Raw genomic sequence first — 27,925 nt, 5'->3', positions numbered from 1 at the left:
TGAAAATTCAAGTCAAATCAAGCAATCTGTGACCATTTACCTTTATTGAAATAGAAGTACTTTTTATGGATTGTAAATACGAATATTTTCAAACATTCCAATGTCTGCATATTTTCTTGTCTATTATACAATAAAAAGATATAATATAGTTTTCAATGTCCGCGTATATTTGAACTAAAATTGTATTATAGTTACTGAATAGATTTTAAGATCTACGTATGAGAATTGTATAAAAACAGGCACATTAGGAATAATGTGTTACATGAGCACCTTTGTATAAATAGGTTTTCATTTCTAATATACACAAGGTCTCGGTATAAAATAGTTACCAAACAGTTATTAATTTATTAGTGCATTAAGGCAACTAGAATTCGAGCTGTACTCGAAACTATCACAAGTGATACGATTACTTTTTTGTTTCACAATTTTAAATACTGTTTTTGAGAGAATGATTAATGATTTCAAGCTTATATGACTAAGTTTATAATATAAGAAAATTTCAAATGAAACCATTTGACATTACTATCACAGTATCCCAATCAGTAAATATTATGATCAATCACTTATGTTATTCTTTTGCGAACATACTTCAGATGAAAATTGTTTCATAGAAGTGTAATTTAAGTCTACATAGATAATGGTAAATATTGCATTAGGTTCCATTTAAAAAATTCTTTAACATAAAACTTGTATATCAACTGCTAAATGAACGAACTCGATGGATTGACAATATTGTTACAAGAGAAATTACTACTACAGGTGTGTGGTTCTTAATATTAATTAATGTATTATGTGGAAGTAGTAAATTTACTGTTTTAAATAAGCTCATAAAATGGAACAAAAGAATTCTAAAAGGGCATCAATTTAATCTTAGTATAAAACACTTTCAATAGCTAACACATACATTTGTGATGATTGTACAGGATACTCATAATTATCCACAAAATCAAATACATAGCAAAAAAAAAAAAAAGAAAAGAAAAAGAAATATATGAAAACGAATTGAAAGGAAACGAACTACGGTGATGTTTAGATTAAAACATAAAAATGATTACTAGCAGTGTACTAATATGAACTTGAGATGTTACTCTTGTGATATAGTGTTATACATCAAGCTAAACTATTGTACTTATAAATCTTATTCATTATTACTTTTCAATGTTTGGTTACATATTTACAAGGTATAGCACTAGAACACCACAAGTATTCTATCACATACTGAAAACATGAAGATATATAACTAGTTAAAACAATAAAATGGATAAGAGGATTATAGGAATCAGACCTGCAAAAATTTGTTCATTAAAAAAGAAAGGTTAACATAGGGACACTGTCAATTTAAGTAAATAAGTGGTCGTGTTAATAATTAGGTACACGTGACTGATATAATTAATGCGTCCAGTGTTAACTTGTGATTATGTTGATCAACATTGTTATACATAGTGCCATTTCTTCATTTAATTCCCTATCACATGAGCATGAGCAAATACAACTACGTTTTGATTTATTTTCTGCAACTTTATGAATTATAATATGTTTATACAGTGAATATCCTTTATTCTATAAGGACATTGTTGTTGAGTACTTGAAAACTATATAAAAATGACTGTGCTAAGTGAAAATTGTGAAATAATATTTTAAACAGATATCATTTCAAATATTTGGTCAATACTTCAAATCATGATTACGACATCTAGTGAATTTTAATTAAATGGTATAAATCTTTAAAAATTTAAATTCCAAACTGCTGTTTCTTATCAAAATATGAACATGCTACGAAATTACTTATACAAATTTATGTTTCTTTTCTGGTCATACAGTTGATTAAATCTGAATATTATATCCAGATATTTTAAATTATGATTATTCACTACGTTGCGTATTGGAAACAATCGTGATGAGTGTATAACTACGAGTTAAAAGTCTGACATTCATACATATTAATTAAAAACCTGAGATTCGTATGTTGAACATAATTTTTTAAATTCTATATGCCTGATTATATCGTGATACTAAAAGTAAAACATCTGTACAATTTAAACATCCTCTGAAAATTAAACAAATACATATGAAATTAACAGTGTTATTAATTGTGATTTGATTGCCCTTAAAATGATGTTGAAAATATAATAATAAATGATTTGCGTATCAAATTTAACAAAAAGACAATTAACATTGTTGTTATGGCTAGCACCAATCAGCCATATATGTAAAATCTTTAAATAGACTTTGTTCTAAGTCACTAAGTGGTCTAGGATCTTTAGGTGGAGTTAATTGTGGCTTTTCTGATGTAAATTCTTCGTCAAAATTACTGACATCTTCCACAGAATGCTGAAATACAAGTATAATTTTCATTTACCGACAAATATACTAATTGGAGTAAAAAAAACATGAGAAAAGGTTAATACTTACAATTACTGGAACAAATGGTGGTTTTACGCGTCTTAAAAGTAAATCATCCCAAGCTATATGCCTGAAGAATGCTTGTTTTTTGACATCTTCAGCATCTCTTTCACTACTACCCAATCTTCTATCAGGATTTTTTCTCAGTAACTATAATTAAACATAAATAGCGTAAATTATTTATGTTCTATTTATTATCTTACTAGAAAAAAATATATTTATATTGTTCTTACCCTACGCATTATTGCAATTGCTTCTAACGAAAGAAATCGTGGATAACGAACTTCGTCGTTCACAATGGAGTCGAAAACTTCTTCTTCATCATCACCAGGGAATGGTGACTAAATAAGAAGATGTTAATTAGTAATATAGTGATCATAATGCATAATAAAATAAAATTGGATAAAATGCTTACTTCACCAACGAGCATTTCAAATATTAATACACCAAGTCCCCACCAATCAACAGCCCGTGTATATGAAGTTTCAGTAAGAACCTCAGGAGCTAAGAATTCTGGAGTACCACAAAATGTTCCTGTTCTATCTCCATATCCCATTCCCTCCTTACACAAACCGAAATCCGCAATTTTTACATATCCTTCTGTATCCAATAGTAAATTATCTAATTTTAGGTCTCTGTAAATTGAGTAACATCATTAATATCGCATATTTAATGTAAAATATCATACATAATTTTATTTGATTTTTATTTATTTAAATATGTACCTATAAATAATTCGACTTTCATGCAAGTATTGCAACCCTAACACAACACACGCTGAATAAAATACAGCTCGTGGCTCTCCAAACACATCTGCATGTATATGCATCATAAGATCTCCTCCAGCTGCATATTCCATTACAAAACACACATGTGCCTATAAGGAATAAAACATTAATTTTCCATATTCTGACTAAAACATTTATCGTAAACATAACTAAAATAATATATACCTCAGTTTGAAAACAAGCAAATAAATTTACAAGGAAAGGGTGGCGTGTAGCGTTGGCAACTTCAAATATTCTCTTCTCTGAAAGTAATGACTCTACTTCATCCCTTGCTATTATGTCTCCTTTTTTTAATGCTTTGATTGCGAAGTATTCTCCTGTATTTCTGTATTGCGATAGGATTACTTTTCCAAAATGACCACGGCCAAGAACTGATAGTAGTCTAAAGTTTTCTATAGTCATTCCAGTAAGTTGCGAGTGTCTTCTAGACTCGTAGGCACTGTCTCTATATTGAGCAGGCTTGTTCGGCATTTCATATACAACCTATAATCGTTAAAACGTTTAAATCGAAGTACCGAAAGATAATGATTAAATTTATATTAATTACTTTCATATTAATTGATAGTATGTATATATATGTTAATCATAATTCCAATTAAAAATTTTTAGTTATAATACAATGCATATGTTATTAGTATATTTTATAGGTAAGATAAATTTCACTTATTTAATAGAGTTCTTGCTATTTTATCAAGAAAAAGCCCTAAAGCTGTTGAATAATCAAGTATTTACGACATTAGCAGTAAGACATCTATAGTTGATATAAGACATAAACATGTACAAGTACAGTATTAAAAGCCATGATATATGTAATACGCACATACAGACATGCAAAAATTTTGGGTACATGCTTTTACTAAAAGAAATATTAATATACCAAAAAATTAATTATATTTTATTAATTTAATAAAATGAATTACAAGAACTTAGAAGAACAATTTTATACTTTACGTGTTAGTACAGAAGCACAAAAATTAAAAATATATAAATAAAGCTGCGTGTATTGGAGGTATATACCTCATCTTCAGGAAACTCGACGACAGGTTGGGGCGAGGGTGTGCGTGGAGAGGGTGGTGCAATCAGCACAGGACGAGGCTCTGTTACAAGAGGCCTCAAATTTGCCCCCTGAGGACCCCCCTTTTCCTCGTTGTGCAGGAAATCAAACTCCCTTAATGCACTCTGTAACTACATTACTATCTGCTTAGCTCTAAAAACTACTTTAAGTTGCAATATACTTTAAACTGTCACCTAGCAAAGTTTTACATAATTAATAATAAAATTGTAATAAACATTTTGAATCGAATAATTTACATACTGAGAAAACAAATAGATCCAATTATTGAAGGGAGTTTGCTGCAACTTTGTTGAAGGAGTACTAAATATATTGCACAATGCATATTGCAGAGTACCTTTTTCATGTGGGTGCTAAACAACATTGTAAAAATTACTATGCATAAAAAGCTAAGAATTAAAAATACGATATAAGCTTAAAGTAAAAAACGAATAAACAATTTGTACAGTTTAAACATGTAACAAGTTGTTGCCCATTATACATCGCGTTCTAAAATTTGCAAGATACCTATAAAAAAAGGTATATTTATAGTATATTCGAAGCAGTATCTTGCACAGTTGAAAGTATATAAAAGTATACTAACATGCCTTGATAAAGTACATTGATATAATACTATATACAAACGTTAGCAAGTATATCGACTCAACTGGATATAATATATTGTATGCATGTGTTTTTTTACCCATAACCATAGTGTACCAAAACCCTAAACCTTTTAAGTAAAAGAAGATACTAGATAACTTCGAAATACTTCGTAATATGACGGACAACTACAATATCGCTAAAAAAAAGTACAAAATATAGTGTACAACTATCTTCTATATAACACTTTGGTGAGTATAACGTCGTTGCAAAAAAAAGTAAAGAAAAAAATAATGTATATTTTGCAGGACCTACTTCTTGATCTAATTTTGGTGGCGGTGGAGGTGCAGGCATTGAAGGTTTCTTTGTAACTGTAGGTGGTGGTGGAGGAGGATGTTCTGGAGGACGTGGCAGTGTAGGACTACTACTTGAAGTTGATAGTCCTAAAGGTCTGGCTCCACCTAAGCCTCCCTTTTCAGGATCAGGCAATTCCCCAGGTGTTTCGGGTTTATCTTCTAACGAAGTATCAAAAACAAGTTGCAAAGGTTGAGGTCCTAAAAAATATAGATTCGTACAGCAGTCATGTGCCAATTTGCTGTAAACGTAATGAAAAACATGTACTTACCAGATGGCGGACTTTCGGAGTTTCTTGTATTGTGTAATGAAGGAGCTGATCGTTTCAACAGCCTACCCCAGGTTGCAACGTTAATGTTCATTTGATTAGCTCTTGGGAAATTCTTCACCTGTTGCTTAAAGATCTTGCGTTGACGTTGTAATTTAGGTTTTCTCGAAATCATAGGATTCAAGAACTTAATTTCAGCAAAGAGAAGACCTTGCGGCTCCAATTGTAGAGCCATTCCGTGTCTCACATCATCGATGAACTCTTCTAAACGTAAAAATTTTATAGCACAAAGAGATCTCCAATCTTTCCAATAAATGCCTATTTCAAGTTCTCTCGATTTATCTAGTTCGATGGAAAACCTATGAAAACAATGTATTCATATAAACTAACACTTCCGACTTCTTTTTATCATAAAACGGAGTATAAGAGTTTAGTATAGCTCTAACAGAAATATGTATACAATAAAAGAGTACCTTTGGTCCCAAGCTTGTTGGGAACACGGTCGCCAACTAGTTTGTGCTACTGTTTGATTATCCAGTTTAATAACTGCCATGATATCATCTACGATAAATACAAAAATGAATGAGATTCAGCTTTTCATAAGAATTTGTAATATTTGTAAAACAAACTTACTACTTGTTTCATCTTTAACACTGTACGATTTGCTCGAACTGCGTCCTGTAACACCTTTAACGAAACTACGTAGATCCGGACTTGCTGGGTGCTCTCTTCTTGTGCGACCAGGCACTTCTTCTGCCAGGTCTTGACACCCCATTAATCTTACCTAAAATTATAAGTACATATTATTGAAGCAAGAGAATTTATACGAAGCTATCGTTATAAAATATCTTTTACCTCTAATTGTCCAGTTACAGCAGCACATCTTGAAACCGATGCAGGCACTGTAGCTTTACCTTCCAGAGGACCACGAAACGGTTGTAGCGAGGTGTAGGTTACAGGAACCGGGCTAGCGGATTGTACACTAGCTAATTCTCTCTTCAATTGAGCAGCAGTACCACTGTCAGGTGGTAATTCTTGTCTTCTAAGTTCAAGGGATAATCTCAATAGGTCCAATTTTCTACTTGATTCTGCCAGACTTGCTTGAGCCTAAATTAATTCAGGAGAAAATATAAGAAAGAAAAATTCGATGTTGAACAAGTACTCACAGAGGTAGGAATAAATGAATTACGTAACGAAGTGTAATTACTAATATAATCAACGTTTATTAACAGCATTAAGTAATTGCGTGTATCTGTTAGTTTACATAAATGCTTTATATTCAGCAGAATGTTTTAGCAGATGCTAACAATCATAAATAGAAAAAAAAGTATGATATTTTATTCAATAAATATAACTTAACACACGCGTTATATGTTACAAAACACAACCTTACAATATTTTCAATACAGTTTCACCAAGAAACAGAAAATACTATTAATAATGATACAATTTTTAAAAACTTTTAAAAACGCGTTAATGAAGTATTGAGTCTCAGGATTTGTCATTTTTCGGGATCGGGCGAAATATCCTCTTTTCATTCTGTAAACGATATCCCGTTTGACGTTCGAATTCGCTTACAGAACAAGCTCGTGAATTCAGTTCCTCGAAATATCTTCGACAATGTTCACAGGAACAGGAGGGGTTCTTGGAAGGTCCTATGTGATGGCCTGGCTTTCGAAACGCGTTCACTACCGCGCCGAATATCGAGGCCTTCAAAATATGGTCGGTTCTTTCGCCCTGAGGCGTCATAAAGGGAGAAGTAACTCGCGAAGGTACTTTCGATGGAAGGGGGGAAGGGCTTTTGGAACCGAACGAACCGATTTGATTACGAAAAGTGTACGGATGGGGAATACTGTCGCTACGGGTCGTGGAATCAGAATGATCTTGCTGTAAATTTTTTTGCTTCAAAAGCTCCTGTTCCACTATACTAGCGCTTCTGTCTGTACATTCAGTGATTGGTTTACTTGCTCGTCGCATGGTCGGAACTTTCTTAAACATTCTTTGATTATCCTCGCTAGATACAAAACTCCATCCAACTGTACCACTTTCGTCAGATTCCTCGCCACTGTCACCCGACGACCATCCTATCTCATGTTTCTTTAAATATTCTTTCATCTTTCGATTCTGCAACAAATATTTGCGCTCAACTTCTGGTGAACGCCATTGTTTTCCTTCACTTCCCGTCTTAGCCCATATTTCTTCAATTCTTCGTATTCTTTCGCGATCCGAACTGCTCGCATACTCAAAGCTATCACAAGGGGTCAAGTCTACTTCGTTATTTATCAAAGACTCTATGTCGGACAGAGTATCTTTAGATGAAGTAGCAATAGTCGAATCATAATCAAATGGAATGCCCGCGTTAGAGGACGCAGCTGACCAGGGCGCTGAATCGAGATCTCTAAGAGCGCTGTAAGAACTGAATTGAGAAGGATAAAGCGAGCTGAGGACGTCATCACTGTCATAGCCCTTTGAACTAGCTATGGAGGGCATCCTCATTGGTGCGTGTTTAAAGCTATCGCATCGTCGTTCTGTAGCACGTTTCAAAAAGGCCTTGTCATCTTGAAATCCTCTGGGCAGAATGTTACTTGCTACTTGCGTATGGGTGACCTTCACGTCCGGATTCTCGAATACGGTCATAGGAGTATCGCATTCATTCTCAGATGTCGTATCGGTGTTCTCATCATCGTCAGAGCCGGTGCAGTACACATCGATGTGCACGGTTCTTGATTTTCGTTTCGCGCTGTCATCTCTCGTTGAGGAATCGGATCTTTCCGAGTCCGCTGAAGGACCGACGCTCGTGGTCTCGGATACTGTTGGCGATTGATTCTCTTGCTAAAATCAGATACACATAATACGAACCTGTTCATCTTTCAGGACAAGAAGATACAACTTACCTTCTTCTTTTTCTGCTCGTCCAACGGATGGAGACCAGTAGCCGCTTTCTTTCTTACTTTGCTTCTGCTGACGATCGTTGACGAAGATTCGTAGGATTCTATATCCGTCGTTTGCGAAGAAGCGTCTTTACTGACTGTGGTCAATTTGGTCGTAACTTTTTCCTGTACACTACTGCACAAATGCGTATCATGTACGCTGGAAACGGTTCCCTCGGAGCACTCTTCACAAACTTCCGGTAACGTACTGAACTGCTGACGCGAAAACACATGTTGATGCGTCGAGGGATGGCGCCAAGAATTGTCGTACGAATGCCTGATAGTTTCACTGCTTGCTATTTTGCTGAAACTCTGTTCCTTCGAACTGCCTGCAGCATCCACGGCGGATAGTACGATGCTGCATGTGCTCTTGCATCGACGATTGTATTGTTGAGAAGAACTGTTGGAAGGACGACGAGAAGGCAGACTCGAGTATGATTGAGGTGAAAATTGCCCGCTGTTATAGCCTGAGTCCGAGACATTCACACTCCGTCCTCTAGATGACATAGAATCGTCATTCCCAGACGAGCCTGATCTTGGAATCGTGAAGTAGCTTGGCTTTGGAGGCGGCGTCGAAGTAAACACGATGTTTCCTCGTTGGAAGCCGAACGAGCTGGAGGATAGGGGTGGGCCAGAAGTCGTGACGATTGGAGTTGTCGGTAATGAAGATGATTGACTGGTATTCCATCGATATATCATGCGAACACCACTCGAATCCGTGACAGTTGAAGACATGCTTACTGGTACCTGACTGGATTCCGAAGTGACCGGTGTACCATGGCGAATCGTGACTTCTGCACGCACCAACCACGGCGGTGGTTGCGTGTTATTCGAGTTACCTTGACGCCCGTACATGTTGTAGCCTTTTTTTTCAGCCTTCTCCACGCTGTTATCCACCGCAAAACATCATCGCCTCGAGCGTTTAATCGGTTTCGCTGCGAAAACGCATTCGCACAACCGTTTCTCTCCTCCCTTGCGAAGAGAATCCGACGTTCTTTCGCTAGCGCCGTTCCGTTGCACATCGATTCGAACGATCGATCGCATTCGCGAAAGATGGAAGCACCGCGCTGCTATTTGTTTCCTTTCTCGATGTCGTTTATTTTCCACTAGATTTCAACAAGCTCAATCGTTTAACGACTCGTTCCACAGCAAGCAAATTTGTTATGCAATTTTTTTGTAAAAATTGATTAAACAATTTCAAAGCAAACGAAAGTATTTTCAGAGCGTATTTCACAAGTGCATATATTACATAGCTCTTCGTGAAAGACGGCAATTCTGCGATATTGCGTCTCCGTGATCTATTTTCAGAAACAGTATTACTGTATTCAAGTGATTTCGGAATCTCTTGTATCGTTTCAATATTACGTATCGAAATTGTAAAATAATCTCTTGTTCAAAGAGCGCTCTTGCATCGTAGCAGCACACTTTTCATGAAATAGGAAGCTTTCTTTTCATCCTCGTTAAAAAAAGATTTACGCAACGTTATGATCGCGTTATCGTGTTAACGCGTTGTTTTACTTGAGTTTACGTTTATCGCTGCTCACAAATGATTTTCAAATATCGAGTGCAATTGTCATCGTTTGCTCGTTTCTCGTAAGGTGACAAACCATACGTTACAGCAGCGACGCAAGGTATAATTAGCACAATATAAATTTGGAGCAACGTACAGTCGGACCAAATATACCTGGAACCAGATGATACTTTTAATAAGGCACCGTTTGCCGATTAGTCGTTTCTACTGACAGATACGTCATGCATATCGAATATCAATTTTCTTCAAATAAAAAAAAATTACTAATACTATCCAGTTAGCCAGTCTGAATAAATGCACGGTTTCCTTTGTCTTAATCTTATTCGACTCTTCGAACGACGAAATCGACTCGATCGAAGTAGCCCTCTATATGAGCTTTGGGTCGAGTATTCTCGCCTCCACAAATGTATAATTATTCAACGTGCAACATCCTCTATTTCTGTCAGTCGGTTTCCGTCGTGGAATTCAGTGTGCTTCACAGAAAATCTCGACGTTCTAAAAACCAACGAAAGGGATATCGTACTGAATGACTAGGAACTCGTTTTTTGAGCTTTTTAAACTTCGATCGCTTCTTGCATCCACAGGTATATCTCTAGATAACGGCGACGATATCTCGCGGAACAGACACGTCTGTCTTCTTGGAGTGTAGCAAATTGGGTGCAGAAGAGTGCGACGTCCAACGGGAGTATAACTTTGGGCGGAATCGAGTCAGTCTTGAGATTCAGGTCATAGTTCGGTACGATGGCGTGAATTACCCACGAGTTATATGCCCAGGAATGTCCAAGCAAAGGACACAGACATTTGTTGAACAGTCAGTTCGCGATTGATTGGCGCACATGTCGTTGGTTTATCGCGTTGCTTACGACTGGGTTGTGCCAGCTCCCCTCGAAAGGTGGTAACTAAGCGCGACCCGAAAAGGCGTCATAGAAGACGACGGGGTAGCGGGGATTAGGCAGTGCTATTTCGAGACCGGTGCGTATACGCTACTGCTGTTCGAACTCGACGTAGTCGTCTACGTCGAACACTTTCGTGCGACTTGGATACACAGAAAATCGTTAATCTACTTGGCGAGTTTGATTGTCGGGTCTCTCGTTTCGATTTGCGTCGACCACGGGATACAATAGTGCTTACGTTAAAACGACGATATAATTTTCAAGATCAAACCTTTTGGAGTCTCGTCTCTGTGGTCCTCGACTATATGAATGAGATTTTATAGATAGAAAGCGATGCTAATGAATATTCTTCGCGTAAAAGGCGTGCATGTTAGCTGTTCAATGATACGATGACTTATAAAGGACAGCATGTCTGTTAAGTAGAATATAATATCAATAGCTCCCTTTTGACAGCGTATCTCCGTTCTGTCTCACAAAAGCTTTTCATTATCGAATGTCAGTCCCTACGTGATATGTCATATCATTGCATATATTGAACAGGAAATGATACATACCTCCGTTAAGGCCTTCTTATCGGCGACTTTGGCACTTTGTAAAAGACGTATCACGTTCTTAGCCCCTTCTACAACCGCAGCTTCGATCCGTAAACGATGTCGTAGTTCCTCCACCCTTTCCTCCAGCGCGAGCTCCAAGCTAGGCTCGTACCTATCTGTAATTAGAATGTTCGATATTATCGACCACGCTACCAATATACCTTTCATCGAAATATCTGATCGAACGATAATAATTAAAATTCTTACACGATTCGAATGGCGTTTCGTGTTCATTCGAACATACATTTCCCTAGCGGGGAATAGATATTGAGAGTTTACAGAGGTACGCGAATGGATAGCTTGTTATAACACAACTGTATTGGCTTGATATCTAAAGGCAAAGTAAAATTGCTTTTGCGTCACGCGAGACTGCCTGCTGGTGTCCTCTTCGAATGGTTGATTCTTTTTCACTGCTCGAATGTACTGCATGAATCGAACGAGAAGAACGACAACGATGAATTTTTTTCACATCAAAGAGATAAAGGTTACGTAGCCATATAGTGTGTACATTTTGTAATTTTAATACATATGTACATATACGTATAATCGAATAAAATATTAAATATAAACGTCAAGGAGCTTCCATTTACAACGATGCTTTGCGGTAACAATGATCGTACATCGACCGGTAACGCCTCGACCAGAGGCGTACCGAGAAATACAATGATGCACAAGTCCAATATAGTCCATGGGTTTTATGCTGTTCATTATCAAGTTGGTAACTATAAAAGAGGAAGCATTAATGAAAAATTATTAACGCATAAAGTTGCAAAATTTGGTAAACGAACATTCCCTTTCAATCGTGAGAGAGCAACCATCTTTATGAACATCCGTTGCTACTTCCACTAAATTACTACTATATTTCATGGGTGGTATGTGGCCTATATTTTAGCAATTACTATGATCCAACCACGTAATGCGCGTAATACTTCGGCATGAGTCATGATAGCGTATCCCGAATAACTATATGATATAGTGAACTCTAATTGGCAATAATTACGTCCTTGAAGTGACTAATTTCTTATCTACACCGGTTAAGGCTCTTAACCTTAAGCAGTTCGAGCACTCGATAGAAGAGACAGCATGCTCAATTTTGTACCTTTATTGCTAGTTGTCTCGCCATTTGGTGGTGGAGCATCGCGTGCATGCTGTTGCTGACGAGCTTGCCGCACTTTCATTATTCGCATGCGTAGGAACTCGATTTTGGCGCGAGAATCGTCAAGCATTTGTTGAGCCTCCTGCAGTAACTTTTTATCTCTACCACTTGTCAAACTCTGAATCATGTTTTCCGCCCCTTGCTTCACCTGAAATATGAGCAGAAAAACAGGATCACTATGAAGTTCGAAAAATATTTGATTTCTTGATATAACTTACACAATTTATAAGTAATAAAAATAACTATGTCTGATAACGTTACATTTATAAAGCGGCAGTGATTCACCTTTTTAAAGAAAAATTTCGGCATTTTTGCTGCTCTCTCGACGAGATCTGATAAGCGACTACGCGTTTTCTAAACATTGTAAGTATTCACCAGCTCGATATTTAAACCTATTATACTTTGAAATGGATCGCGTCATATGACGTAGGGATACGATTTCGCTTCTACATATATCGCCGCAGACATTGAAAATTCGTTGACATTTCTAAGCTGGCGAAAAGCCAGGATCAATGACGTACATTTTTTCAGTTTCTCCAAGAAATTATTCACAATATTCTCATCTTTTTTTCTTTTTCAACTTTCAATTTCAATCCGTAAGTAGAAATTAAAATAGCAGGATCTAAAGATTACTTGAAAAGCGATAACAGTGCTCCCGTTCGTTTGATCCCGAGTTCATTTGATCAGATTGATGTTACGAGTGCAAATAAGATTATAAAGAAAGTTCAAAGCCTGCTAACATTGATTAATGAAAATCTCCCATATGATGAACCGAGAAGCTATCTTTAGTGAAGAAAAAATGCCGACGATTCACTGCTGACTCACAGAATGAGAACGGGCTAGAAATGTCTCGCCTGTAATCATTCGTAAGCTGATTACGATAGGAACAGTGCGACTATCACTATGCACATTATTAAGATACACTAAACAGATATCAACCAGTAGCGCAGCATATACATAAACATTACCATGATGTCATAATTAGGTTAATATCCGTACCTTCTTTAATTGATATTTATAATTTTAAAAAATATCTAGGACTATAAAATTTAGACTAATATAGACTAGACTAATTTAGACTAATATTCAATTTTAATTACGAAATTAAAATTAATATTCATCTAATCGATTGAGTTATGGTCTCAGCTATTTTTTTCGTAACTCGTAAGATAATGATACTTTTAATATTTTTGTTTTTCTTTTTTTTAACGATGTCTACCTTGAGTTCGATATTGAGCTGCTTCTCCAAGGACAAAAGACGAAGATCCGTGAATAGACCCTCCTGACTCGGCGACGACGGCCCCATTGGTGACAGAGGCGTGTCTGAAACGAAAATAGGCGTTGAAAATAAAAAGCCGCTTCTTTATCCACTCTAAAACGTTTCGATTATAGGAAAAGTAAATTTTGCAATTAATTTTCTTCAGAAAACTCTAATACACTCCATTAATTTACAATTTCATTCCATGGTATTCAAGACAATTAAACATTAAAAATATAATAAATAACTAAGAACGATATCCTATTAAAACACGATTTAACGTGGGCGTCGGTTCGCACCAGTACATCTCGTTACATCTATGCAAGCGCCTCGAGTGTCCAATAGTGAAATCGCAAGGTACTCGAATCCCACTTCCTGTAACCCACTAGAGATATCTCCGAGGCTAGCTAAGGACTCCCACGTATTTAACGCTGTCTCAAGCACAATGCGAGCGTAGAAAAAGTGTTAATCTTCTTTGTTTCGCGTATACAGACGAGCACACACCGTTGCTTGTCAATTTCCCATCGCCAGTTTTCACTGGCACTGAAACCTGCAACGTCAGTCGACGTTGTAAACGTTTGACGACCATAAAACGAAAATCCTTACGGTAATCGCCTCGGTTCTCATCGAAATCGTAAAATTAATAGCTGCTCGCGATCGGCCATATTACTGCCTCTCCAAGCAAAGGGAAACACGAATACAAAAAACCGCGTAATTGACGTATGATTTACGTAGATCGTTGGAATATGTAGCAAAAATCTGCATGGAAATTTGCGTAATGCTTTATACACAAACATGATCTTCGATGGTAAAATCCTAACATCTATACCTACTAGCAAGGTTTAACGTTTATCCTTTATGACGCGATTCAACTAGCATAAATCAAGGTCGTGCGCTGTGAAATCACAGACTATCCGATTTGCATAAAAAGCAATTGATATTGCCATTAAAATATAGGTACGTACGCTATTAAGACACGTGACTAAGAAAATTTGTCGTCGATATCGTTATAATTCTGTATCGATCTTTATAGAGAGATATTATATATTTCATCGGATTCAAAGAAACTCCTACGAGCATTCATTGCACAAGTCGCGATCGTAAAAGTAGATCGCGGCAAAGTAAGGGCGGAAACATTCTGAAAAACCAGTGTCAGAATTATAAGCGGAGTTTCCGTACAGACCGGAACTTCAAACAATTACAGTAATCAATTCCACTTACGTAATTGTATCGCTAGCATTTGCGAAACGTACGAGAGTCTCGTTTTAATATAGGTACCGGACACGCCTTGATACTCATATTTCTTTGCAATTTCTGTTCGAATCATAGTGAGGTGACGCGATATATACAGCCATGTTTCCATGGCATACAATATACAGTTTCCTGTGTACGAAGTATTCGACAACGACATGTCGATACCTCGTTTACATGTCCGTTGAATTCGTGGCCTGCGTGGCCCTGAGTGCTAGTGTGTGTGTGTGCACGATATTCAAAGGATTACCACGGACGCACGAAACTACGCGAAATTTCTTTCGAGCTCGCCGGACCGTGAAGGCCCCACGGGAGAGGATTTACCATCGATATTAAGCGGGAGTACGAGTGCAGATTTAGCCAGCCGCACGGAAAACAACGGTAACGACGTGAAGAAACGTGCTCACCGCCGACAAAGAGACACGTAAACGCACACACGACGCTTATGTATAGGGACAACCGCACTTGCACTCGTCGGTGCACGCGTTTAGCTTGACATGTCCGAATAAGGCGAACAACGGAACGAAACAGAGAGAAAGAGAGGAAAATAAGGAGAATATCGACCATGGGAATGCATACGAGAGTAGTGTCGGTTCGACTCGACCGATTCCATCGTGCGACTCGTTCCCCAAGAAACGAGAAAGGGGATAGCGGAAGGAAGAGGTACTCGCAAAAGGGTTGTCCGACTGGTGGAATATATACGAGGGTATCGTCGTTGTAATCGATTCGATTCGAGTAAAGATCCTTAGAATAGGAATACAGAAAGGACAAAAAATAAAGGGAAGAGCGCAGAAATGAAATTCACATTCCAAACGTGGTAAATTTCGATATCGTACGCATATTGTTGTTAAAATGTACGTGGTAAGTTCCCCGAGAAACAACACAAGGAAAAGGGAGCAACAATTAAAAGGAGAGAATAACATAGAGAAAAGAAGGTGAATGACACAAGGGAGGATGTCGAAAACGGGGGGGAAAAAAAGAATAATTTGCAATAGAAGGTGGAAGGCGAAACAGTGGAAGAGAGGTCTTAGGACAATGCCGCATCGGAGAGTACGCGAAACCATGTCATTAGCGCAGTACCAGAACACGTGCCCCATTATGCTCCGTTTTCGCAAGCAAGGGGATATGACAAAGACTTTCCTTGTTTCCAGACTACAAAACTCCATACGGTTTGCGCTGTTCCACCCTTTTCGATCTTCCCGTTCGAAACAATGAATGGAATTATTAACGCACTCGTACCACGCTTAACTTTCAAAAACGAAGCAATTGAGATGAGCTGCATTTTTTTCTTATTTTTACCGACCGAGAAGTTGCTATCTTTTTCACCGGTTTGACGAGATAGGGTGCAACGCACGCAACCCTTCGGGACGATAGGAGAAAGGCACCAGTGTATTACCGCGTCTCTTCGTATGTGCATAATTTGCTTGCATGCATCATCTCGTCAGGGACAAAAGCATCGCGTGAAACTTGCTAACTCAACGCCGAGCCATCTCACAAGAATTATATTTTCCTTTCTCGTCTCGAGTCGACACAGTCCTTTCTCGAGTTAGGTATCGTAACTACGAACGTTCTTACGTGGAACATGTTGCATTGCACAAGACGCGTTACTTGCCCATAGGGAGGAATCATATAAAGGCGCATTAAAAAGCAACGAGCAAAGATACGTTGTAATTAGAGAGAAATCGTATGGGATACCGTGAAAAAGGCGCGCTAGATGCGAAATTAAAAATTGTAATCGTTCGACGCTCTAACGATAGACTAGAACATGATTTCCTCTTTGTATGCTCGAGCACTCGACAGACTCTCCGCACGTCGCCCATTCATGATTTCGCCTGCAACGTGCGTACCGGTGCTGCTCTTTCCACGTATTCACGCGATTCACACAGACGCGCGTTCATAAAGCGTAACCTGGGGGCCAGACACTTCCTACGGCATATATTAATACACATATACGTAAAGAGTAATTGTGTTCCGCTGTATCGTAAAAGGGGATGGAGTATGGTCTGCAACATCCTTATTACGGGACTGATTAAAATAATTAGCGTGACTAGAAGTTAAGCGTGAACTTGCCGACCGGTGTAAAGAACACACACGATCAAGAGGTACACGGTGTTGGTATCCTGTCGCGTAACCATCACTTACGTCAACCAGTCAAGTGTCTTGCGATAGAATATGTTATTAATTGGCCTAAACGTTGCTCAACCATTGTGCGCTGGCACAGTCGATGGGAAGAAATTCTTAGACCTGAGAATGAGCGAGCGGTCTAAAGATGGAAAAAGAAAAAGGTAAATTTTCGTCTCTTCAAAAGTAAATGACCAGAAGAATAAATTTGTCACGGGATTACGGCCAGAACGAGAAGACAGCACTTTGAAATAAAGACAAGATCTTTCCGTGAACCTACCCAGGATAACAGCCAGCGTTTAACTATAGCGTAGCATTTAACTTATTAGTATAGGGGCTACCGTTTGCGTCGAACGAGAAAATTACGCGCAACCGGTTTCCTGAAAAGTATTCCGTTTAAAAACCTTCTCCGTGACCACGGTTGCGAGCCTACTAAAATCCTATACAAGCCGTCAATTAGCTGATATAAATCGCAACGCTTATTTGCGACTGCGAGTGATCGACGAGTTTACGATCGCAGAAAAGCGGTAGTGCTATACCGTTCGCCTCGATCTTGTAAATTATTACGTGCGTACCGTTCCGGAGAACCGTGGAAAGGGTCGTAAAACGGTTTCAACGAAGGCTTTTGATAAGCTTGATGGAACAACGGACCATATCAATCAAATCTATGACACATTTTCTCTCATTCACTGTCCGTAGGCGTCATATGTAACCTATAAACGCACAGGAACGATTCATTCGTATATATCGGCCGATAGCAGTCAATACATATCGACGTGTTACGAGACTTTTGTAGTTCATGACTCATGAAACCTTATCGATGCTTGATTTTTATTCTACCACGCAGTGACAACACGGACATACCGAGAATGCATGAACATTTAAATCATAGGTATCACAAGAGAATAGAATGCCAGATAAGAAAATAGTTAAGTTAAATAAATTCTTCTTCTGATTATTTTCATGTACAATTCGCATATTTAACGGGCTATTATTTAATAGGTTTTAATATGCTATTGGTTCCTTTATTTTGAAAAAATTACGTAACTTCCTGTAACGATGATGAGACGTGAGACAAAAATAGGATGATGTGTTACGCCGGTAAACGCAAACGTTGAGGCTCGAACGCACATAAAACCGACTTTGTATGCAATAAAGTTCGCACTGGTTGGGGTTTACAGGCCACCCGGTGAAAGGATAACAGAGCGTGGCTCTATGGTACAAATTTTTAGCGAGCATCTACAAAGTTTCCGACAGAAAAATTTCCTAACCGGATCGATGAATCACAAACGGCCACATCATCGAGATCATCCGGGATTCGGAACATTCGGTGTGTACACGGGGCAACGTGATTTGCGTTATAGAACGCGGGAATTATGTAATGCGTTCCGTTTATTTAGAAGTGGTACGCGTAACCGACCAAATGTCGCGCGAGAACGATAACAGTCTACTTGAGAAAGAGGCGTGCAGTTACAACAATAAAACGACAACCTTTTACACGCCATAACTTTACATACCGATACCAATATATCTCGTCTACGATCGGAAACAATGATCCGACGAGTGAAATCTGCAAACTCGACTCAAGAATCGTGCACCAATTACTTCTCACGCTACAAATTGCGCTCCCATACATTTATATCGCGTAAAACAGGCCTTGATCTGCCATTTCGGTCCGTACGACCGTAGCAACCGCTGAAACGATCGATCGAAAAATTGCATTTGTCCTCGAGTACGAAGGCAAGCCGTGCATGATGCAGCACAGGAAGAAAGGAACCCGCTGAATTGACCGTCATTTTGATAAATACACGCTGAACAACAAAATGATCGTAATTTTCGAGCAGGAGGAGATGGAGGATGATCGACGCAGTCGAGTACAATTCATGCGTGTCGCGATATCTCTATTATCCATTACATTGCCCGTTGTTTCTAAGGTTGTTCGATTGCGAAGTGTCGCGTAATTTTGCGTCGACTGCTTGTCGAGAGTCTCAGGAGGAAGCAGGTAGTCCCTAAAAGGGGACAAGGGAGTAGAGAGAGGGCCCGAGGGCCTTCTTGATATACGACAGCGTGGAATGCGAAAGCGTGGGTTCGCTTCGGTTCGGCTGAAACGCGATCTCGATCCACATCGAAGCAGGCGAGGGCCGCGGGCTAAATACACGCGTGAGCGCGCAACGGTACTCCGTGCGAGCGATCGTTCGACCGATCGCTTCTCGTAATACGTTGTTCAATGTATCATGTATACACGCATGCAGACTTGTATGTATGGGTATCGCATAAGAGCGTTTTCACTGTCTCCCGCGAGGAGAACGCGCGCGTTACACGCACGTAGCCAGAACTCGAAGAACTGGAAAGTGAACGAGAGAGCCCTGTTGCTCGTTACGTTGCTTCCCTCGCGGCGTCCAATCGCCGGAGGAAAGGAGGGAATATGTACTTTCTCCTCAATCCGTGGCATAGTCTCATCCGCGATATCTTATTCTAAGCTTACATGCTCTCGTTGTTATTGGCAATGGAGACAATACAAGACGACAATACAAAAAAGACGAGTGGGAATAATGCCTTCGAGAGATACGTGGTTGAAGTATTTCAAGAAATATCATGAATATTGTTTATAACGTAGTTGATGCATCAATGGTTAATGCAGAATGACGGTAATGGTCTGTTTCTAGCCATCAATATGACATAATATGAAAAATAAATCTGGGCAATGCGTACGTATATGACATACTTTTTTTGTAATATTGTCATACGACTGTTCGATCTTTATAGTCACGAGGTGGTTATTGTAAGGAATACCCAATAACATATAAACCTTTAGGACTCGTCTCATGTGTATGAACAAAAAATTCAAGCTTAGATTTCTTTGAAGTATCGATACTTTATAAGAAGAAAACTTTTTTATATATCATAATTAACGCTACCCTGGGATATCAAACACAGAGTATAAAATACGTATAACGCGATTAAGTAGCCGTATAATTGGCAGCGCGATAAAGGCCGTTTTAAGGGCAATCTTAGGGATCGAAACCAGTTATTTCTCTAGGTAACGATACGATACGAAGCTTAGCGGTGCTTGCAGTTGCATTGTTAGGACCGTTCTGAATGGCATAACCCGTCGCAGAGAGAACTGAATGAGGTGGCCCGAAGGCAGGTTGCTAGTCCCCAGAATGTATGATGACTGACTTAACTGGAGTGGATAGAGCGTCTGGGTCCACGGTATAAATAGATGCTACCACTTACCGTCAATTCAAAGAGAACACAAGACTCGAGCTGCTCGCTAGTCGCGAGCGAGTACGAAGCCTCGGGCGCGTCACGAAACGGCACCGATAGCTAAGTGCCACCCAGTGGCGTAACTAGTCTTTCAAGGTCGGGGAATCAAGAGAAGTACCAATTTCGAGAAGACGGTACCAATACTGTCCTCCCTAAAATTAATTCTCTACAGATTAAAGGGTGAAATACTGGTTACGTAACATTCTAGAGTTCACTTGTTTTCGATCGGGAGTAAAAATAGAAGTTTCATTTAAATCGGCTTGTTAAATCTCAGAACTATTTAAATATAATTCGGCAAATAGAAGAGCGCCTTCTTTTTATTATGAAGATATCAAATCAAATGTTTCAATAAAACGGCAAAAAGATTTACATTGCGCTATAATGTGTATCTATGTTACGATAAGATTCCTAAGAAATGGATCATGATAATAGATAAAGCGATACAAAACGGTAAGCATGAAATACAACGCTACGCCCGTGACTATTCAGGATACCATGACCCCTGATTACGAGCATCGGAGTTAATCGTTCTTAATTTATGTCCAGCCACTACACAGCTAGTACATCGGAGTATTCTAAACGAGGGAAATGACCAGTCACACTAACTGGAAATGCCAGCAGAGTACCGTTTCCGGAATAACGTATCGTTGCGACTGCAAACGCGTATGCGTCCCGTGTAGCAATCGAACCGTTAAGAGTAATCTCTCAAAAAAATCCCAGACGGTAATCCAAAGTCCACTGCGAATGACTCATAGCGTAAACAAGCAAATCACGCGTGAAGCAAACAAATTGGATTTTATTCGCGGCAGAGATATATGTATTTCTTACTATTGAAAACCTATTGAAGTTTGTCTGGGGAGATTAAAAACGGCCAAGAAGCCATTGAGAAACGGCTGAGCCATGGGCAAGTTTTCAACAAAAATTTATCGAAGCGTCGATCACTGAATCGTGGATGCAATGATTGCTTAGCAAAATAATTATGGCTCCAGAGAGCTGGATATGGTCGATTTGCTAGGTCCGATGCAGTAATAAAACAGCAACTCGCACGCACGGTTGAGCTTTATAAACCGAAGACGTCGTCTCGACGCCTCGTTAGCGGGTGGAGTTATTAAGTGGCTGCTCGTTAACGATACAGAAAGAGCAGTCGTTAGCATGGCAGGAAAGAACATACAGGAACACTTGCCATTAGTCCGATATATCGATAAGTTATCCGTAAGTAAACAGAAACGTTAATTGATATCTTGAAAAGGAGCCGTGGTCGTTCTCGAGTCTCTTTTATAAGCGAATATAAAAATAAAAACGAAAGCAAATCGTTAGTGTGTTTTAACTCGACTACTTTAGACAATAGTTGCGCAATTATAATGGGATTGCTTATCGAGACCTCTCTTTTTTTTACGATTTTTTCGCGAATCATAATCGTACGATAACGCGCCACGTTGAATCTCGATTTCACACGGTTGCTCCGAAAAATCCTTGAACTCGTTTATGGTATCGATGGGCTAAACGTATTCACACGCACGAACCGCCAGGCTGAAGCAGTAATTGATCGGCACGAAGTCTAACACGCGGCATTACATAAAACCCGTTTAGGCGCGCATGAGTCTGCCTTATCCTCTCGGTCAATGCCATGCAGCGTTAAGGCGAATACAAAGATGGTATCTGCCGGTTGGCCGTGCGACTTCTCTTTGCCTTACCTTGACCGTTCGAATGATTTTGCTGGGGCGACTGTGGCTGACCCTGCGTCAATATAATTTGACTCTCCAGTTGCTGAAGCTCGGCCTGAAGTTCATTCAGCTTACTATTCGACTTTTTCACGATCGTCGCCACGTCGGAGAGCGCTTTACGATCGGTCGCCACTTCCCTCAGCTTCTCGGCGCCGGCCTTTATCTTCAGCTCCTGCAACCAAACCAGCGTACGTAAACGTTCCTTGTCGTTTTATGGCGAACCTTTTATGTTACATGGCTACGTCGGGAATAAACGTATTCGCCGCATGTCGTTCTAGGGTACCCGAACCACACAGGAGACGGAATTTCGCTCGACGGAATTCGTTCTGACACGATTGTTATTATCGATCTATCAATCGTCAGAGCGCGTCCACTCGTTCGAGACCACTCCTCTCCCGAGGCAAATGAGACGTAAAATTATACCCGATCTGCATGCCACGGAGCTATCCTTCCATTCTATTACCTCCTATTATATTCGCTATAACTTTTCCCCGGCAAGCACACCTGACAGAAGCTATATCTTCTAATCACGACTGACCCGTGAACACTATTTGCGAGCGGCATTTAATGAAACTATTACCTGCTCGCCAGAACGCGAGTCTGTTCCGCGAAATGTTTTACTTACTTCGTCTAAAATGATTTATGACTGCTTGTGTACGCTACAAAGGCACATTCTCTACCTCCGTGGAGAAGACGTTACGTAAATAAACATAATTACAATTGCATCGATATCAACGTGTACTGATATTTTTATAAAAGTGAAGTTGATTAAAAAGTATTCTCAGATTCAGCTTTCTTTAATTTCCATCTTTATTGTACTCCAAGTCCAAATAAATAAATTTCCTACTAGTGTTGAATTGGCAAGTTCGCTTAAATATCCCTGCACTATTCCAGACCACGCGTGATAAACGCAGCAAACAAGCCGATGACACCTCCGATCATGACAAAGTATCGAAACGACTCATTATTTATTTACGATCGGCCAGTCGAAAAGGTAGCAGTGGTTTAGCGCTCGCGGTGCCGTAATTTCTTATCTCATTTCAGGCCCGCGAAAGAGAGGAAGAAAGTTCCTTTTTTTCTCTCTCCTGGAAATAACCATAAATTCTGGCCTGGATCCATTAGTCACGTGGATCGTACCGGTTTTCAACGGGCGTGCCACGGATCGACGATAGCCTGACACATATGGGATTTCTCTGTTCCTCCCTGCGAAGGAACGGAAAAGGAGAGATGCAACGATGCAGAGAGGATGCACGTTATAGAGCGAAGAGAGGAACAACAGAGGAAAGGATATTCTTCTGCCGTGCGAGGGATCGGTGCTCGTGCGAGTCGCGCTACCGTGTATATTGCGGTGTACGGCGAAAAAGAGAGCTTCGGGGAAGAGACGTAGTGCCGAGAAGGATAAGCGAAACTCGACATACCTTGCGTATTTCTCGGCGTATGTGCTCCCGGAGCTCGTCAAGACGAGCCGGCAAGGGCACCTGGTCACTGCTAGCCACTCCATACTTGCTCGACAGTTCGTACACCGGGTGCCTGATGTAATCGCCCTGAAACAGATTCCAAATTCGATTATTCGAACAGTGTGCTTTTTCTCTTTCTTTGTCTTTCATAATACTATCGCAAGCATTAAAATTAAGTATGAGTATTGAAAAACAAAAGAAAAAGACGAGAAATTATTATAATTAACCGTTCCCCAAAGCGAATTTATCGATGTATAACATGTAAAGATATACACCGTCGATAGTAGGTGTGTGATATTTAAAAACGGAACGTTTAATGTCGCTGCTTTTTATGCGGCGCATTAAAGCACGAATTATCGTATAGTTTCACGAGGATAAATTGTCCTTTCGGGTTCATAATGCGCTGTTAGCAAAGTACTCATTTGTGTTCAACATCGTCCTACGTTCGTTTCTATTTCCACGTCGCTTAATCCTGTTAGTGAGATTTACATTTTTCCGGAAACATCGAAGAACGATGGGTGGGCTTGTGAATTTGCAAAGAAAAACAGTGTGGAATATAATACACCTTTACCGCGGCCGGAAATTGTCTGGCGCGTTGCGGCGGATGTGCACACCGGTGTCTAAGTGTCTACTCGTTCGACCACGGTTATAAACTCGTACTGAGCCGCGGGAAATATTGATCTTAAAATAAGTATCGGTTCCTGGTATCAGTATCCTATGCCTGTTAACGAGCGACTAATTAATGGTCGTATCTATATTTAAATTATTCGGCTTGCGATTGACCCTGATAGTAATGCTTGATCAATTTAGTGGCGTCATCGACTATCCCGACTCCGTGTATATCTATATATATCCACAAGTTAATTATTGATACAACTATTGGAAAATCTAGAAGCGATTGTATGTATCGTTGTTTTTATTCTTAATGATATTAATAATAAGATTATTAAATTTATTTATTAAGATTACTAAATAAATTTTGTCCCTGCACTGTGTAAATGACATCGATATTAATAATCTTATTATTAATATCATTATTAATATCATTAATAATAAGATTATTAATATCAATGTCATTTACACAATCCAGGGACAAAATTTATTTTAAACAAATATTGATATTGCATCATGTTCAATTCATGTACGATGAAATCGACTGATTTATCAGTGGGGCACGTGTCAGACATTTAAATATCTGACCTGCGTAAGTGTATCGTATGAAGATGCTACAGACATTAAAAGATGTTACCGTGCATGGTACAACACAGCTCCAACGTTGCTTGGGTTTACTCGACTTTATTTGCGATAAACGCCGGTACGTTTTCTGCTTCTTTCCCTCGTCACGCAAAGAAATGAACGACATTGTTCAACTTTCCTATCAAATCTTATAAATAACACCACAAAATTTCTCCTTCACTGTTTTTGCAAGTAGATATATTTTACGAATATATAATAGTTCACTGAAAACTGTATCCGATTTTCATTAACATTGAACTCACGTCCACAGAAATCGTACACTATTAACTTTCTCCTACTCATCAAGGACTCGATGCGTAGTGCGAGTAAATTGAAATGCATAAATATGCTTTAACGCGACCAATCTCTAACGTGCAACAGTGACGAAACGCATTTGGACAAAATCTAGGCTGTACTCTTGGACCACCTGTTGCGACAAACTACGATTCTACGCAGATTATCTTTGAGACAAACTTCACCAATTATCTTTTTACTAGAATATTATCACTTTTTAAGTTCCTATAGAACTACAACTAGTGATGCGTACGATTATCTATAGAACAACCAGGTGGTACTTTTACGTGACCGATCGGATCGTTTCTATAGACTGACTGAAGACTTTGCCGATACTTTATCTCTTATCATCTGCATTACGATAACAGCGATTCTAAATGGCGAATGTGTTGCGACTCCATTAAGTTAACGTTTACTTCAGTAGAAATCTAATTACTCATCTAATGATTGTATGTATATTATATTTGAGGTATTTGTTGTGTAAGCTATATGGTCTGGTATAATTATAATCATAAAATTAGAGTGACAAATACTCTTGTACTCTTTACTGCAAACAATATGAGTCAGAAATATCCTATTCTTGTAGTCGTTCGTTCGCGAGGCTGACATACCTATAGGTTGCTTAAGTTCGGAACTTTGGCGACAGCGGATTCCAGAAATAGTGTATGCTTGTGCATTCCGCTTGAAAACCATGCATGACTACTAATAAAGATAAACTTGATCATGGTCTGATTCCGCTTAAAATTGATTTGAGCAATTGAGATGTTACACGAGTCTTATTTACGCTACTATGAATATCATTTTAAATTCCACCCGGTACGATTACTATTTTCTGCGGCAATGCTGGGGATGAAGTAAAAGGCTTGAAACAAATTATTGTCGATAGAGATAATGTCTGAAAGCTTTTCCATCATAATATAGGAAATTTTGTAACTCCAGAATTAGACATGATCTTGGTTTTCAGAGTGGGTAATAAAATGACGAGTGAAGTGAAATTGAGTCGTACGGTGGGTGGAACGATTTAAAGAAGCAACGAACCCCCAAGCAAACGTGTGCACCTCGACTATATGTAAGTTTGACACACTGACGCATGAGCTATTTTCATGCATTCCGTAATATGTGTGCCATGCATAATAATCCCGAGAGGTCAATAGTCGTCCAGAGCATTAGTATAACAAGGACAGAAAAATCAGCCAGCAATCAAAATATTTACTTCATCGATACCGATCTGATATAGAATAGATCTAAATACTAAAGTGACGTTTACGTAGGAAATGTCCGAGGAATGAAAATCATTTTTAATTGTCTGATTGTACATAAGACTGAACGAGGAGTAAATAATACCATTAATGAAAAATGTCATCCTTCAAAAATTCTAATCATAGTCATTTTTGCCGTTATGATTAGTCGTTATAAGAAAATAGAACTCAAGATGAGTGTACCTCTGCGCGGTAGCTAACCAATATGTACTATCTTATTTTTGGGTTACGCACAACGCAAAGCATCTGTTAGCAAATTGCGAAAGTATCGTATATCTAGCGAAATTGGACGAATCGACGCATATGATAATAATCTTGGTTATATTAATGCGATTTGAAATGCGAATTAAATCAAGTGAAATAAATTTTTTTGTATTCCATTATCGTGTGATGGTAACATGTCAAAATTCTTTGCGAAAACATGATAAAACATTATACCTCCCTGAATATTTGATATACGATAAAGGGAGACTCGTAATTCAAACAATGCGAATCCTTTGTTGAAGAGAAGTTCGAATTCAAAGCGAAAGTTGAAAAGACGAACCAGTAATCATAAGTGCAGTCATTTGATCATGACGATGCGTTACGCCGTTAAGCCATCGCTGTTTCCGCTACAATGGAGTTGCCATACGATCACGTTCCTGTCAGAATGATTCTTAGCCGTTAGTCGACTACGCTTTGACAAACGTGTCTCGAACTGTATACCTATGTTGGTAATGTCAGGAAATACCACTTGCCGACAGGAACAGGTGCTTCCAGGAACTGTATGGAAAGTTTTTGGAATTACCCTAAATGAATTAAATCCATATCAGGTGTCTATAAATCGTCACGACTCGTTTTACGTAAACCAGGCTGAAGGCGTTTATAGTCATAATCTACGAAGAAATCAGTGATAACCATCGTCTTTGAAAAACATTCCTCGAACATAGAGACAAGTGCGAGCGCGTTGTCGGCGTATGATCGTAAGAAGAAGAAAGAAATATGTAATATGCAAAGTGGCTGAATTATGCCCAAAGCGATCTTTTATTATGGCGGCTGGAATCATCGGTCGGGTAGCGACCAATGCGCACCAGTTCGTAAAGAGAGCGTGGATGGACCTGCAACTCACCTGATAATAGCTTGATTCCGCCATCTTGGACACTATACTCCACTCACTCACTCACTGCTTTCTATCCGTCCTTTGTGCATGGAACGACGAAGTCCATTGTGTTTACACGAGTAATGTACGCTGCACCACCGAGCTGGTTGGAAGTGTCTGCATTTCATATATTACCACGCACGTTCGATTTTATTCACGAGATATTCTCTATATAAATCTTTGAATAGGAAGCGACAAGAAGTTACTACCACAGAGAAGTATGAATGAAAGACGCGCGGCTCGCGAACAAAATGCAGACACGAGCGCATTCCACCGCACCAAACTGAAGACTGACGGAAAGTGCCGGGCCAATCGTGGCCCAAAGGCGCGCGCACTGTACTGCCACCGCT

At 39.1% G+C, this 27,925-nt stretch overlaps 2 protein-coding genes across 4 annotated transcripts; both read right to left on the bottom strand.

Annotated features, from left to right (window-relative positions):
* Window positions 1-1,487: 1,487 nt before the first annotated feature.
* Window positions 1,488-27,925, bottom strand: LOC126867741 (serine/threonine-protein kinase N). Of its 3 annotated transcripts, none has more exons than XM_050622601.1 (18): window positions 27,546-27,925; window positions 23,610-23,735; window positions 22,162-22,363; window positions 13,790-13,893; window positions 12,514-12,718; window positions 11,376-11,530; window positions 6,323-6,574; window positions 6,101-6,251; window positions 5,941-6,028; window positions 5,471-5,826; window positions 5,161-5,399; window positions 4,209-4,370; window positions 3,357-3,674; window positions 3,129-3,280; window positions 2,819-3,038; window positions 2,637-2,744; window positions 2,413-2,553; window positions 1,488-2,331 (listed from the first exon to the last, which is right to left on the bottom strand). In XM_050622601.1, the coding sequence occupies exons 1-18, from the start codon at window positions 27,567-27,569 to the stop codon at window positions 2,188-2,190; spliced, it is 3,147 nt and encodes a 1,048-aa protein (XP_050478558.1). In that variant the 5' UTR covers window positions 27,570-27,925; the 3' UTR covers window positions 1,488-2,187. The 3 variants fall into 3 exon arrangements, with proteins under 3 accessions (XP_050478558.1, XP_050478548.1, XP_050478567.1); XM_050622591.1 differs by having other exon boundaries at window positions 4,209-4,376; window positions 27,546-27,923; XM_050622610.1 differs by lacking the exon at window positions 4,209-4,370 and having other exon boundaries at window positions 27,546-27,923.
* LOC126867763 (uncharacterized) lies at window positions 6,671-9,964 on the bottom strand. The gene is made up of 2 exons (XM_050622652.1): window positions 8,362-9,964; window positions 6,671-8,299 (listed from the first exon to the last, which is right to left on the bottom strand). The coding sequence occupies exons 1-2, from the start codon at window positions 9,250-9,252 to the stop codon at window positions 6,959-6,961; spliced, it is 2,232 nt and encodes a 743-aa protein (XP_050478609.1). The 5' UTR covers window positions 9,253-9,964; the 3' UTR covers window positions 6,671-6,958.

The sequence above is a fragment of the Bombus huntii genome, chromosome 1 (genome assembly GCF_024542735.1).
Source record: "Bombus huntii isolate Logan2020A chromosome 1, iyBomHunt1.1, whole genome shotgun sequence".
NCBI lineage: Eukaryota > Metazoa > Arthropoda > Insecta > Hymenoptera > Apidae > Bombus > Bombus huntii.
This window is presented reverse-complemented; position numbering and strand designations above follow the sequence as displayed.